Source organism: Macrotis lagotis, chromosome 2 (assembly GCF_037893015.1).
Source record: "Macrotis lagotis isolate mMagLag1 chromosome 2, bilby.v1.9.chrom.fasta, whole genome shotgun sequence".
Classification (NCBI taxonomy): domain Eukaryota; kingdom Metazoa; phylum Chordata; class Mammalia; order Peramelemorphia; family Peramelidae; genus Macrotis; species Macrotis lagotis.
The window spans coordinates 130,348,485-130,363,805 of NC_133659.1; the positions used below are offsets into that span (position 1 = coordinate 130,348,485).

The 15,321-nt window shown below is 32.0% G+C and overlaps 1 protein-coding gene across 15 annotated transcripts in view; it reads right to left on the minus strand.

Annotated features, from left to right (window-relative positions):
• Positions 1-4,395: 4,395 nt before the first annotated feature.
• The window catches only part of ENAH (ENAH actin regulator), a 147,771-nt gene continuing 136,845 nt past the window's right edge, over positions 4,396-15,321 (minus strand). For 8 of the 15 annotated variants that reach the window (XM_074222792.1, XM_074222794.1, XM_074222800.1 and 5 more), the window contains 5 exons: positions 14,803-14,869; positions 11,131-11,193; positions 7,656-7,734; positions 6,368-6,425; positions 4,396-5,870 (listed from right to left, as the gene is read on the minus strand). In XM_074222792.1, the coding sequence (XP_074078893.1) occupies positions 5,833-5,870; positions 6,368-6,425; positions 7,656-7,734; positions 11,131-11,193; positions 14,803-14,869 (305 nt within the window). In that variant the 3' untranslated portion in view covers positions 4,396-5,832. The remainder of the gene's footprint in view (positions 5,871-6,367; positions 6,426-7,655; positions 7,735-11,130; positions 11,194-14,802; positions 14,870-15,321) is intronic. The other 7 variants (XM_074222795.1, XM_074222796.1, XM_074222803.1 and 4 more) reach the window with 1 other exon arrangement.

A 15,321-nucleotide genomic window follows, 5' to 3' on the forward strand; every position in this document is an offset into this window, starting at 1 on the left:
ACAAATCTTTTTTTCCTGTTATAATGTTCTTGAATTATCTACACAACTGGTCAAAACAGTGGTGGCCTACACTTTTTCCTTGACTCCCACTACTTCTTTTAATGCAAAACCTGTCAGTGCTGGGGGTGGGGTGGGAGTCCAAAATGTAGATGACAAGGACCCTGACACCTTAAGTTTAATCTAGCAAAAACATTCATTTTATCTTAACTTTGCCTCTTTTTTTGTCTAATAGGCTAAAATTGCAATTGTACTTTTTACCAATAAGTATGCTATACACCTCAAAACTTCTAATATTGAAGGATTTATATATAATTATTAACCTACTTTATTCTGTAGTTTAGTATTTATTGAGCACTTGCTAATTGGTAGATTGTAGAAAATAGGTCAAGAAGAACTGAGTTCAAATCCCACTTATAATACTATTTGTGTAACCTTGGACAAATTATTCAACATCCCTGCATCTCAAGGGTCCTCTGCTCTATTGCTATATGTATTTTTTAAAAAATTCAACTTTTAGAATTTAAATTTGGAAGGGAAAAAAGCTTACATTTTCATTTTTCCATTCTTTTCCCCCAAAAGTGGGGCTTTAGTGGTGGTATTAAAAAAAAAAAGCTTACTGGTCAGAGTGAATCCAAGTCTCACTTGTTAGAGATACTAGCTACCTGACCTAGGCAAATCACTAAGACTCTCAGTGACCCAACTAATTCCTAATTCTTAAGGATCACAAATTTCTTAACACTAGTAAAGGGAAACTAGTTTCAGAGTTACCTATGCCAATGAAGTCATAAAAACCCCTTCTCCCATTCAAGAAATATTTCAAAAGAAATGGGCAATTTTCTCAAGGTCTTTATTATTTTAACAAGGAAAATGCTTGGAAAAATAGAAATAACTTTTAAGTAACTTAAATAACTTTTAGTTAACTAAGTAACTCTTAAGTAACTTATTCATGTTAGAATTTTCATTGGTTTTACCTACCTTATTATGAAACCAAATTTTCTTCTTGCATGGCTTGACCTTTAACATTTATATCTATAATGGATTTAATCTCTTTTGGCTCAAATAATTTGACTAAATTTGATGCTTTCTTGAGCCTTTTCTATAAATTCTAAATGTGATTTATATTCCTGGTTTTGTTTCTACTTGTCACATGAGACTAAAATCATTTTGTTCTTATTCATTAAAAGTAAAAACATTTCCCAGATTTTTCACCAAAAATTTTCATTCTCCAAATGACAATCACTAAAAATGACAGAATCAATATGGATAGAAAGAGCAAGAAATCACTCCACAGTGATTGTAGTAATTCTATAACAGTATTCTAACTCTTCTAATTAACCCACAATAATACAGATTTCCTATCTTGGAATAGTTATACTGTATAACTCCAACATGATATATGGCTCATGTAAATAAACAATCTTTCCTGAGAAGTTATTAAAATAGCAGCATTTCTATCTTAGTTCAATTTATTCACACTCAAATAGGAGCCTTTAAAACACTAACTTAAAAGAGAATTCATTTCCAAATTCTTTGGGTAGCCAACAGTGGAGAAAATAACTGTTTACTGGATTTTTAACCCACAATTTCAGGAAATGAAAATTCCTAATAAAATTAGTCTTAACAATCAAATATCTTCTTATAAGAATTAGATCACCTTTTTTTAAAGTAAATTTTGAGATAATGTCAAGAGACAACAATTCATGAAATTATTCAATTTTTAATTTCCTTGAATATTTCTGTGAGATGGGAAGATACTACAACTCCATCCAATAAAACTCCATTTAGTTTTCCAGAAACAATCAAGTGAATGGTTGCTGAATAAATGTCTAACAAGGTATAGTTATATGGGCTACTTAAGAAACTCTAAGATACCTTTGCACATCGTGCTTTCAAAACCAGAAACTTTGTGTTTATAAATAACATCATTTTAGGAGTTATGCTCAAGGTCTTGTACAAAAAGATTTGAGGAGATTATAATTTACATATGTTCACATTTGCAAAGTGAAAGGGATTTTTTTCTTTATGGATTCAATTTATCTATAGAGGCATTTAAAACAAGACTGATTTGTAAATATACCTTATTCTTTAGGATGGTAGCAGATTTGGGTTATTACTAATACAATGGAGATCAGTCAGAATGGAATTGTATAGACTTGCCCTCCTATAAAAAATGGATGTGAACAAAATTAAAGCAGTCAAAAAATGGGTCTGACAAAAGGAAATGTACAAATCCTTATATTTCTAAATAAGTTCATTAGATAAAAATGGAAGAAATTAAAAAATAACAATGAAACCTCACAATGACACTCTCCAAAGCCCTGATAAAAATAAAAGCAAAAATGTTACCTTTGGGATTTTGAAAGAGTAATAATAAGCATATTGAAAGGGAAAACTACATATATAGGTTTCATAAGAAATTATTTAATGTTCTTTCAATGAAACTATTTTTTCACTCTGAACTTGAAAAGATGAACGTTTGTGACTATAACTGAATTTTAGAAGTTTAATATACGTAAGTAAAAAAAATCTAGCATAAAATGAGGATAAATTAAAAAAGTGTATATGCACAAATATTTAGGCTGTTTGTGTAAAAAAAACTGCATTAAGATACAATAGAAGAAAAGGGCAGACAAGTATAGACATCCATATCTGATTCAAAAGTAGCTGTTAGTTATCATTTCTGGATATTAAGCATTCCTTTCATTTACAGTCTTGGTATATAAAACTTTTCCTTCAAAGAGTAGAAATACCAATATGTAAACCATCAACTAGTGAAATCATGGGACTTCTTCAAAGGTATTTCACATTTACTAGAACTTATTTTAAAATTAATGGATTAATGCAGATTATCTAAAGGTCACAAACAAGTGATTGCAACATGTCTATATTGCAATTTTATTTTAATCGCACAAATGAAAAGTTAGCATGTAAGAAATTTAAATGACACAGTATGGTAAAAATAGCAGAACAAACTGAAAAATAAAATCTAAAAAGGAGGTACACCTAAAGCATGAAAATTCAAACATTCATTAGTGTTTCATCTTCAGTTTTGATTGACACTTGACGTGGAAAATTTTTTTAAAACAATAAACTTTTAAATCATGATGACTCTTCTGAAGAGATTTCAGCACCAGCACTAAGATTTGTACATTCAGTTTGTTTGCGATTGACTTGTTAGCCATTTACAGAGTATATAGTACAGATTTGTCACAGATCAGATCACAGTGTTGAGAAAGCAGTACCTTCCTGGAATTAGAAAGGATCCCCTAAACTGTACTTAGCTTAAGACATCCAATTTACAAAAGCACAAAAACTGTAATATTCGGATTTTAAAGGACATTAATTTTTAACAATAAGGAAAATAACCTTAAGTTTCTATTTCTCACTTTAATTACTGAAATCTCTGGCAATGACATAACTGTCAGGATGACAGCAAATGTTTACAGTAAACCTTAATTCAACAAATTTCCTTTAAAGAACAATTCAGTAATCTGGGGTAACATAAAATACAGATGAAAAGTAGCATGAATCAACATTGGGGTTTTTTTCCTTTTATACAGAAATCATGTTAATTTTTGACCAAGGCACAAAACATTTAGTGCATAAACCAGTTTCTTTCAGGATTCAATGTTTTAGTCTCTTGGACCACTTGTACCCAATATACTATTCCACCAGATTCTGAACTTTTCTAACAAAATCAAACATGATTTCTGACCAGATTGGTGGGGGTGTAAACAATCTTAATGATAAAATGTGTGCTTAAAAAACATTATGTGAACAAAGATGAAAATGCCTCCTAATACTTTTTATAGAGAACAGTACTTTAAAAGCTTGCTTTTTATCTTTAATGCCTTCACTATCACATGCAGAACAATGAACAGTCATTGAAAAGAAGAATTGTATACTATTATAAATTCCATCACAATCTAGTCTTTAAAATGGAATCTCTACAGAAGCAAGAAACATTTTAAAGGGGGTGGGAGGTGGGGGGGAGGGGTAAACATCCCCTATCAACTTTTGTTGAAGTGGTAAGTGCTGTGGATTTGCTTTGGTTAACTTTAGGGGAATATGCTATTTAAAAGCTTTCTGACCTATAAATTGAGACCCAAAGAATCTTACTAATTAAAATTTGACTATTTTTCTAAATTCTGGTAAAATGTCCAATCCCTACAGACTTGAAAACAATATGGCACTAAAATTATGTAGCATAAATCAAAATATGGTGGGACGGGATGGCAGGGGAAGGGGGTCCATGGTGTTAGGTATGATGGAATTTGACTTACTAAAACTTCCCCAAGAACCATACCAGTAGCAACTCAGGAAGATTTTCCCCACTTAATCTTACAAGCTTAAATTAAAAAGGCAAGAGAGAGAAGGTGGATTACACACACACACACACACACACACACACACACACACACACACACACACACGTGTGCGTGCGTACACACAAAATAACTGTTTCTTCTTTCCACCAGCAAAACCTCACTTTATTCCCTAAAGAAAAATGCAGATTCTTCATCACCTTCTCTACTTCCAATATTTTTGTAATTATTACAATTCTTTTTCTTGTTTACTTATCAAAGCAAATTTCAAAAGTAGCCTCAAAGAGAGAGCCAAGAATATGTACCTAGACATTTGTACTCTATATTACTGCAGGGACATGGATGTAATGACTCCCAAATTATGTGATTAAATTTTTTTGAGTTCCACAGTGATAGACAAATGATGTGAAACCCAAACCCATGAAGTTACCTAAGATACAAGTAACTATAAAGAAAGATTAAGTACCTGGTTCTATTAACATGGTTACTGATTAAAGTCACAAAATATTCCTCATTATCTTTCATGCAGAAAATGTCAAGAGGAAAAAATGTATTGCAGAAAATTTAATTTTAAATGAAAAATAATTTCCTTTTTCCTCCCCCAAATAACCCCCCCGGGGTTGTACCTAGAAAAGCTACTTAATGCTTGTGATGTAATTTGATTTGTGTAATAAAAAACAAAAGAAAACAAATTTTGTGGTGGTTGTTACATGTCCACATGCATAAATCTAAAAAAAGCCTGGAAACCTACAGTAAATCTATAACATACTATTTTTTAACATTTGACCACTGATTGTATCATGTAGATTTGGTAAAGCATTGTAACAATTTTAGGAAGGCATCTACATTTTTGAATTTTGGACTGTACTTTTTGTTTTTAATCTATAAAACTGCATGAAGGCTAACGAGAGAGGCTTTCTAATCCTTCTAGAATTCTCCAAACTGGAAAAGTCATGTTTAGGTTTCTTACAAATAACCACTTTTCATAAACACATACATTTCCATTTGTTCCATGTTTTATGAACTGAACTTATACATGTAATAATTCATGGAATATCAAATGTGATAGGAAGACAAAACCTGAGAAACATTTGCAGTACAACAAAATAACTTGCTAAATCCTTCATTAACACTTGAAAACCTCTCTGAAAAGCCTTCTTGAACTTTTCTCCTTTTTGTTTTAACAATGAATTCTGAAAAATGTGCAATCTTATCTTGATATGAGACTATTTCAATGCACTGTGATCTTCTTGCCTGACAGGTATAGAATTTTCTGCATAACCATTACAGTAATTCATAAGACTCTTTTCCATCCTGATGTAAAGGTCAGAAAAAAGCAGCAAACTGGGAGGGAAATAGCAGGTCATCGAAGATGTGTGACAGCTTTATACTATGTTGATTTTCCCTCATTCCAAGTGTTTGTTTCCATTTTCTTCTAACAGCCCACAAAATGTAGTTACTTTATTTTTTTTCCGGTCAAAGTCTTATCTCCTTAGTTTTTTTTTTTTTAAGCAGTATTTGATTTGCTGAGTTCCTGTCTGATTGCTGATTAAAAAGGAGGGGAAAAAAGATTCCATTAGTGATTATTCCAAATCAAATAATTTTCACAAGTAATGACAATAATTAATTGCTCTCAAGCATCTTATTTAAAAAGAGACAATATAAAGATTATTTTTTTCTGAAAACTTTGTAGGTAGAGACTATACATCATTTCATTTCAATCTAAAAGTGCAAGAAATGAAAATGAAGAGTGGCATTATCTTTGAGAAGCTCTTACTCATTTCATTTTATCCTTACTATACTATGTAAGCTTGTATAGCACTAATTATATAAATTCCATTCATTTTCCAAATAAAAAGGTCCTTTCTTTGGGATAGAAATCATTGCTTACAAGCTTAACCTGTCTTAAGATGAATGAAAGTTCAAGTTCAATTCAAAAGCAATGTAGTAATGTAGTTCAAGTACTATTTAAATGGCTATACACTTATTTTTTAATTGTTTTCTTTTAACATCTTAAGTAGCAAACACATTTAAAAACTCACCATCAATGAGCTCTTCTTTTAGTTTTGTTAATTCTTTTCTCATTTCATCTAAAATATCCTAAAATAAGCAGAGAAAAAAAGAAAAGGAAAATAAATGACAGCCACAGACACTTTGATAAATAATTAATATAAACAGAATTTGGCTTTATTGGGAGAAGCAAGAAATGAAGGAGATTATATTTTAAACTAACACAATTACTTCTTTGCCCCAAGGAAAGTATGAATCAGCAAGATTTTTGGAAAGAGTCCAGTTCTTCCTTGACTTAGCTCACTGAATTAAATCAAAAAGGGAAGAAGGAAATGTCTAAGTAGAGAAGCAAGATAGAAATAGTTAAACAGTTGGATTTTAAAAATATTGAATTGCAAATATATACAACATTAAAGCTGAAAGAAGTCAAATGAACATGAAGTTTAACTTCTATTTTGTAAGAAGGTGAAACCCAGGAAGATTGACATTTTTAACATCATAAAAATCCTATATCCAGGGGCGGCTAGGTGGTGCAGTGGATAGAACACTAGCCCTGGAGTCAGGAGTACCTGAGTTCAAATCCAGCCAAAGACACTTAATAATTACCTAGCTGTGTGGCCTTGGCCAAGCCACTTAACCCCATTGCCTTGCAAAAAAAAAAAACCAAAACCTAAAAAAAAAAAAAAAAAAAATTCTATATCCAAAATAAATGAGCAAATAAAAAGCATCTCAGAAATAAGGTAATTTAAGTGGGAAAATGGAATTCAATAAGGAAAAAACCCCCCCTCAATTAACCAAACTTTCAGAAGAAATATGCTATGAAAAATAACCCCATTTCTCAATATTATCTATACCTCTAATCTGTGATGACTATGTTTGTTTTTAAAACCACATTATAGCTGCATTTTTAAAAACCCAATTTAACTTAATATATCTAGCTAGCTAGATAGTTATGTCTTTTTTCCTGAAGATTCATTAAATGAATAAATAAAACTTTATTGTAGGCTTCACCAAATAGTAAACTTTTTGATTATTAAAAAAGAAAAAAACATTTTACTTGCTCAAAATGGGTACTTTACCTAGTTTAACAACTATGTTGTACCATTAAATAGTAAAAAAGACATGTTGAAAACCTGTTTTCATCATATGAAAATGAATTCATAAAAAGAGTTACTATTTCACTGTTTGAAAAAACACAATTTTTAACTTTGTTTATTTTCACGTGTACATTTACCCCCAGATATTCTGGAATAAAGTAAAACTGAATTACAAGTAGAAAAAGATACAAAATATAAATAACTGCCAGTAAATACATTATACCTGTTTCAACCTGTCATAGTCTAGCCCTTCTGACTGCACTCCATTGGCACTGGGTTGCGCAGATGGCGTAGATTTTGGTCTATAGAAAGGAAATTTGGGAAATAAACAAAGGTGAACTTTACTTAAACATTAAATGGTTAACAACTGAATTATTTAAAAATAAATAGTAATTTTAAATTATGTTTTGAAAGAGAAATACATCTGGATAAAAGCTAACCATCCAAAAAAAGTTTTTTCCATTTTTTTCTTCAAGAGAATCTGTTATCTGCTAAAAGTTTAGAAAATAAAAACAAACAGGGGAGGGAAAAGAAGAGTGGAAAGTAGTTCTTTAAGAATATAGAAGGAAAAGAAGATACAGCATGCGAACAAGACAAATATCCCCATTGGGATCATTAAAATCAATAGAATGGTCCATATGGCAGCTTCATTACAAAAACTCTTGTTTTCTTATCTACCAGGTATGTGGCAAAGTGATAGAACAGACAACAGGACTGATTTAGAGCCTATCATTTTTCATCCAACAAGAGTAATTCACAAAAACCATGTACCACAAAAAAGGAATATCAAAGAGAGTTTTCACAAAATAAATATGCCTATTGACTGATTCAAAAATAACAAGAGGCTGGATTTTGAGAAACAAAGACAGTTGTTTATTAGGTTCATGGGAGATCATTATTCAACTTCTTCCACGCAAAATTTTTGGAGAAACTCACCTGATAAAATAGTTTAATACTTCAATGATGTCAGTGTTCACTACATCAAAGTTGACCACCATTCCTCCCTACTTTGTGAACAGGTTTCAATGTGACTCAATATTCATGGGGACTGTTTTTAATGACAAGATTTTCTGTACTTAAGTTAATAGGCTGATTTCTGCATGACGGCCAGTCACCTAAACCACAGCACATACCTGAAGCCACTCCAGTTTGGCAGACTCTACAGACCTTGTGATTCACTGGCATAGACTGAAAACCTAGGGTCACCACCATGCCACCATGAAACATCAGATTAGGATGTTAGTAGAGAAACTGACAAAATAAGCTTATTCTTATTGTATACTACCATGCTTCGTTTAAAATACAGAATCCATTGACAAATATATGGACATATAACCTCTGGTAATTAGGTACATCTTAAGCTCAAATACACTAAAACAAATCACTTTGCCTCTCTTTCTTCGCAAGAAAATAAAACCTTTAATAAAAAAATTAGCTGTAATTGATAACATATTTTAAAAGTTAAAACAGGAGGTTAACTTAAGAGTTCCACATATAAAAAAATTAAAATAGAAATAAGTCATTTAGTTTCAATTTAACAAAGCATTAAAACAATATTAGAACCACAAAGTCTATAAACCATAAAAATAAAATAACTTTTTTATAGAGTATTATTAGATGACAACTTATTTTAATTTACAGTTTTGTGACATCAAATCATCCAATTCTTCCCCCCCCCCCCCTTACACACTTGCCAATGAAGGCTGGAATAGGAAAATCTTTTAGGTGAGAAAAATGCATTTTTGTTAGGCTCTATCCCTCTATTTCCAATGTTTATGCCTTTAGCAAACAGGCTTATCACTTGAGATCTGGAAGGACTTCTATTCCAAACCCCTCATTTTACAGTTGAAGAAATGTAGGAAGATCCAGCATGTAATGTGACTTACCAAGGTCAAAGGAAATGGCATAGCTGGGATTTAATGTTCCAAATTCAGCATTCTGTTCACTATACCACTAAATACTTACTGGGTTGCCCTTGGTATCAGGGTACCTGTTATGTACATATATGGGAATCTGTATGCCTCTGCTATTTCTGCTGTCTATAATTAGCACAAAATAATTAAGCACTGATTGTATTCTAAAATTCTCCTATTTGTATTTCTGGCATATTTCTACTACAGTTAAGTCATTATTTTTTCTTACCTAACTTCCATAATTAATATCTGAATTAACTTCACTAAATGGACAACTATAAGGTGTTATAAAGTATAAAATAGGCCACTGTTTTATCTACTAACAAAAGATCAATTATAATGTTATACAGTAAACTATGGTTGAAACATGCAGTTTTAAAAGACTTAACTCATGCTAACATGCAATCCACCACCAGCACCACCAGGATAATTAGCTAAAGGGGGGAACTTTTCATACTGAAGGAAAGAAGTAATCACCACTTTTTAGAAAAATGTCCCAACTAAAGTGTGAAATAATTTTAGGGAAATGGGCTAGTGAAGAATGAAGTGAACATTTATTTAACTTAACAATGACTAAATTTTCGTGTCACTCTACTATATATATATTAAATATATATTTAAAATTCCATTTGAACCTAGCAAATTAGATATAATCAGAACTAAGTTCAGAAATTATAAATTAAGGCATACTTAAGAAAAAATTACCACTCAAAAAATGTGTGACTGATTACAGAACACCTTAACTGACACCTAATGGCACAAAATGGTTTTTAATATCTGTTCTCAACTGCTTTGGTAAATATTTTAAACAATACACATGTCAAATAATGTGATTAACTTAGCAGTTCTCACTTGTTGGAGTCTTACCTTCACTAGCATAAAGACAAAAGAAAAATAATTATTAGATTTCTGGGACTGTTTCCATTTCATGGGAAAGGAAGAAATGTGCTTAGAGTACTTTCTCATAAGCTATCTAAGATATTATTCAATCTGCTATTAGAATCAATTTAAAAAAAAAGATTTCAAAGCTCTACAATAATCTTTGTGAATCTTTATAACAATATAATTCATGACCAAAAGGCAAAACTTGAGATAAACATTAGTCTATTATTTTAAGTAGGTCAAATGAATTGCTAACTTAAGATGTATTTACTATTAAGAAACTTGGAAACTAAGATGCTTATCAAAAACAAATTGTTAAGACAACAAAGTTTATTTAATCTTGAAAGCCCTCTCAAGATTTCGAGTTTTATTTCTCATGCAGAAGTTGTCCATTTAAAGAAAAAAGTTTCAGATATGTATTGCTAGGGATAACACTTGATCACAGTTTAAGGTAGCCCATTCCTGGCCTGAAAGAAGAGCCAGGAGCACTAATTCATCTGACTCATAAATAAGGCTTTGGTTTTCCTGACCGAGTTCCTTTGGAACTATCTCAAACTAGGGTTTTTGGTTCCAATGAAAGACAGTGTCTCATAGGCAGCTTGAGGTATCAACACACATGACCACTGCTACAACTGTGCAGAGAAATTACTTTCTCAACAAATAGCCATCAGCCAATTTACAAGCTATGACTCCAGGGGAAGAAAAAGCATTAAAAGTTTCTTAATTAAGTTTTTGAGTTCTACCACTCTTAAAATGAATTTTTTAAAAAAGTTGAGAATAGCCAAACTTCATAAAAAAATTTTTTTTGGTGGTGATTACCAATCCATGTAAAAAAAGCTCAGCCCTATCCTGAATACATGTTATTAATAGGTCTCAAATCACAAAATCACAGCAGGATGATACCTGTGTAATGAATCATAGGACCTGTTGTCAAAAACAATCTGATTTTTCCTTGGAGAATCCCGTCTATGAAGGGGAAAAATTATTTAAAAGGGTAACACAGTAGTATGTTTTAAAAGTTTTTATTATGCTACTGTTTTACATGTCTTGCTTTTTGCAAGTTATATCAAATAAAGTAAGGAATAACAGAAGGCAAGAACTACAATATAGCCTTTCAACAAAACCAGAACTAGAAAATTTTTTTTATAAACATTGAAGAAATTCTACTTACTTTTCAATTTTAGTAAGGCAAAAAATTCTGATGTTTACAGTACATTGCCTTAAGAAAGCAGCCTACCAGCACCATAGATCAACCAAAATAAAAGCTGATTATGGATATACTTTTCCAAAAAGCTCTATACTTTAAAGTATCAATCAGGAATCTTTTAAACATATTCAACAAAGCAAAATTATCTCTAATATTTTGAACATACCACCAAATAAAACACTTGATAAAAATCAAGTGAATGACTATATATCAAAGAATCTATAATATGTTTTAGGGAACTTAAAAACTCAAATCAACAAAGTATAATTAATTTATTCTAAACCATTTTCCCCTTCAATTTTCACAGTTGTTGGTTAACATTCTGGCTTAAGGTATATTACTAAGTGTATTAAAACACCCCCCCCCACACACACACACAACCACCCCCACAGACACACACACACACACCGCATGTGATACAGGTCACTATTTCCCTGTACTTCAGAAAGATGAGATGTATTTATATCAGAATATCTGAATATTTGAAACTAGTATTGTTCTTTCAAGTTTACACAGTACTTTATCTACAGTATCTCATTTGATCCCCAGAAATTAAGTTTAATTGCATCTTGTGTGCATGAACTGCTTCTGTGAAGGTGTGGGAAGAGAAGGAAGAGTAGAGTGGGGGAAGAAGGGAAAAGAAAAGGAGGTGGGAGAGAGAACAATAACAACAGTTCAGGGAATCATTGTACTCAATGAACATACAGTCCAAAGTGAATATGAAATGCAAGTCTGCTGAAGCCTCCACCCATCCTCAGATCTCTGGTTTTGCTCCTATGGTACTTTGCTGTGTGGGTATGACTTAGACACTCCTTTCCAACACTGCCAGAGAAAGTCTTTTCAAACTAGCTGGTCTTCCTAATCACTCTGGTCAGCTAGAAACTGTGTTCCTGAAGAATTACTATGAGGTAGTGTTAGCTTCCCTGAATAGAATCTGGTTTATATATGGAAGTCATTCCTTACAGCTAATTCTTTATCTATTTTTATTTTCATCTATGAGTAGAAGTCCTGATTCTAGCAAGAAAGCTGCCTCAAAAAATAGAATTTATAGTTAATTATCTCCACAGCAATAGCCTTGGACCTCCATACTTTCCCATACAGATGGACTTCTTCTTAACCCTTTTCCTACTGCAGCTTTAAAAATACTGTTCTGCCAAAAACAAAAAACCCAAAAATACTGCCTGTACTTTATGGGTGATTCAAAGGCTATTGTGACTAGTCTGACAAAAGCTGACTCTAGCACTTGATTCCCCTCTTATGCTATGTGTTATAGGTATGTTACAGATTAGGAGAAATCACAACTTAGTTGACTAGTCTCAAAGTGACTGGGATGAATTTGGAATTTTCCTGACTCCCAGATGGAGCACCTTCTCCCACTATATCCAAGTAAAAGGGAGGAAAAAAATGAAGGTTCCAAATCTATTAATAGGCTAAAACACATTTAAATTGAATCTTTTAGGGGCAACTAGGTGGCACAGTGGATAGAGTACTAGCCCTGGAGTCAGGAGTACCTGGGTTCAAATCCGGGCTCAAACACATAATAATTACCTAGCTGCATGACCTTGGGCAAATTAGATAACCCCACTGCCTTGTAAAAACAAAAGAAAAATCTTTTACCTAATGTTTTATCTACCAAGACCCTTCTAAAGTTAGTAGTACAATTTTAAAAACAAACATAGTAGTAAGGGGGACTTTCTTAGCCTCAACATCCTAATTTATAAAATGAGGCTAATATTAACTGCACTACCTACCTCACAGAGGTTCTGTGAAAAAGCATAAGCTATTATTATATTCATGGCCAGGAACCATCCAGCATTTTTTACCACTACATACATAAGACTTCATACACAACTGCATGCACACACATACACACAGAGACACAAAAAAAGTGAAAAGGGACGAGGAATAATCTAATTCAATACAACACATATTTACAAAGTGCCTAAATTGGTATGGTACACAGCAAAATTTTATTTCTGGATCACATCTCATTAGCTAACATATCGAATGGAAAGACTATAACAAGACCAATTCTCTAAATGGTGAACTTGTAATACACCTGTCAAGACTTTAAAAGGAAACAGTCTAAATACTTTCAGAAATGAATGAAGCATAATTATGTCACTCATTGTGATCAGAGGGACATCTTTCAATGACCCATCCAAAATTTTATAGGAATCGAATTATGCTCAATTTCAAACATAACAACTATCCTAAAAATGTCCTTTGACTTTTCAATTTGATTTTGATTTGTCAATCCTAGCACTTCACAAATAATTATGTAGAAAAAACTAAGCTTCCTGGGGGAAAAAATCCAGTGTGCTAGCTACGAATATCAGGAAGATGGGTACTATATGGTAACTCCAGGTCCACCCATATGAAATGAATCCTCAGAAGGAAGTACTCTAGCAACCTATGAGAGTTCATTCTCTGCCACGAAATCTGGCCAAATCAGACCTCACAAGTATGGTAACAGTACTTTCCAAACCAATACCTGGGACAAAATCTGACAACTGATATAGAGCTTAAAAAAAAAAAAAAAAACCAAAAAAAAAACCACACCTTGGGCAAATGTATTTTACTCACAATCAAAAGTGCAAGCTTTCTGGGAACTTCAATAATTGAGTCATAAATAGCCACCTGCTTCTAGCAAAAAAAACCACTCACAAAGTCAAATAAAAATATGGGTACAGGTTTAACATAAACCAGATTCGTGAACGTTTCCTTCCTATCTGCTAGATTTCTAAATTCAAAAGTTAAGTGGGTCTAACCTGGAGTAAAATTAGGCAAGGAGCTCAAGAGTTTAGCCTAGAAAGGTCATTGCAAAGAATTCTGTGAAGGAACAACAAATTCAAGGAATTCTGTTTTCTGATGGAGTCTATAAAACTCTATTACAAGGAGCAGCTAGATGGTGCAGTAGATAGAGCACAGGCCCTTGGAGTCAGGAAGACCTGAGTTTAAATCCACTCTCAGACACATAATAATTACCTGTGTGACCTTGGGTACTTAAACCCACTGCCTTGCAAAAAAAAAACAAAAAACAAAAAAACTCCACTACAAATGAAAGGATTTCATTCTTTCATGAGGAAAGCTATAGTATAGTATTGCAGAATGTTAATTTTGACAAGTGTGTGTATGATAAAAACAAGCATTTATGTGATATATATGAAAGTAATATGCCAACTGCTGCTAAATATGAATTGATTGCTTTCCTCTCATTCAAATCACTAAAATCTATTTAATCTAAAAGGTTTTCATGTTTTTAACATGAAACATTAACATTTAACAGTTTTTCAAATCTACTTTTAAAATTTATTAACCAATATGACATGCCATTTTAAAACTATTTCTTCTACAGATAATGATACCTGGAGATAACAGGTGACTTGCTGCCGTTCATTGTATTAGTCCTTTCCCAAGGTTTTCTTGTTGGTTCTTTAAAAATGAGAAACACATACAACCAAAACATAAAACATTTTAAAATTTACAATACAAATTTACTTATCAATTTACACAAAAATGAAAATAACCATGTCTTAATTTGACATTAAGTCAGTCAAAAGGCAAGATCTTCATTCTGATTAAGATGTGTAACAAATTTTCTTATCTTTAACACCAAAGTTCCTCTAGTTCTATATCCTATGATCCTAATAATTATTTTATTATTCCCATTTAAGACTCAAATTCAGAAAATGACTTAGTGTGACAACGGTTGCAGGAAAAACTAGATAACTAGATATAATATACGTTAAAATTTTTATGTTATTTTACTGGTTTTACCATAGGTTGCTAGAATTTTCTTTAATTTTTTCCACTATGCAGAAGGTTCTAATTACTTTTATCATAACAATATTTAAATAAAATACAATAAAAGGGGTTGTCATTTC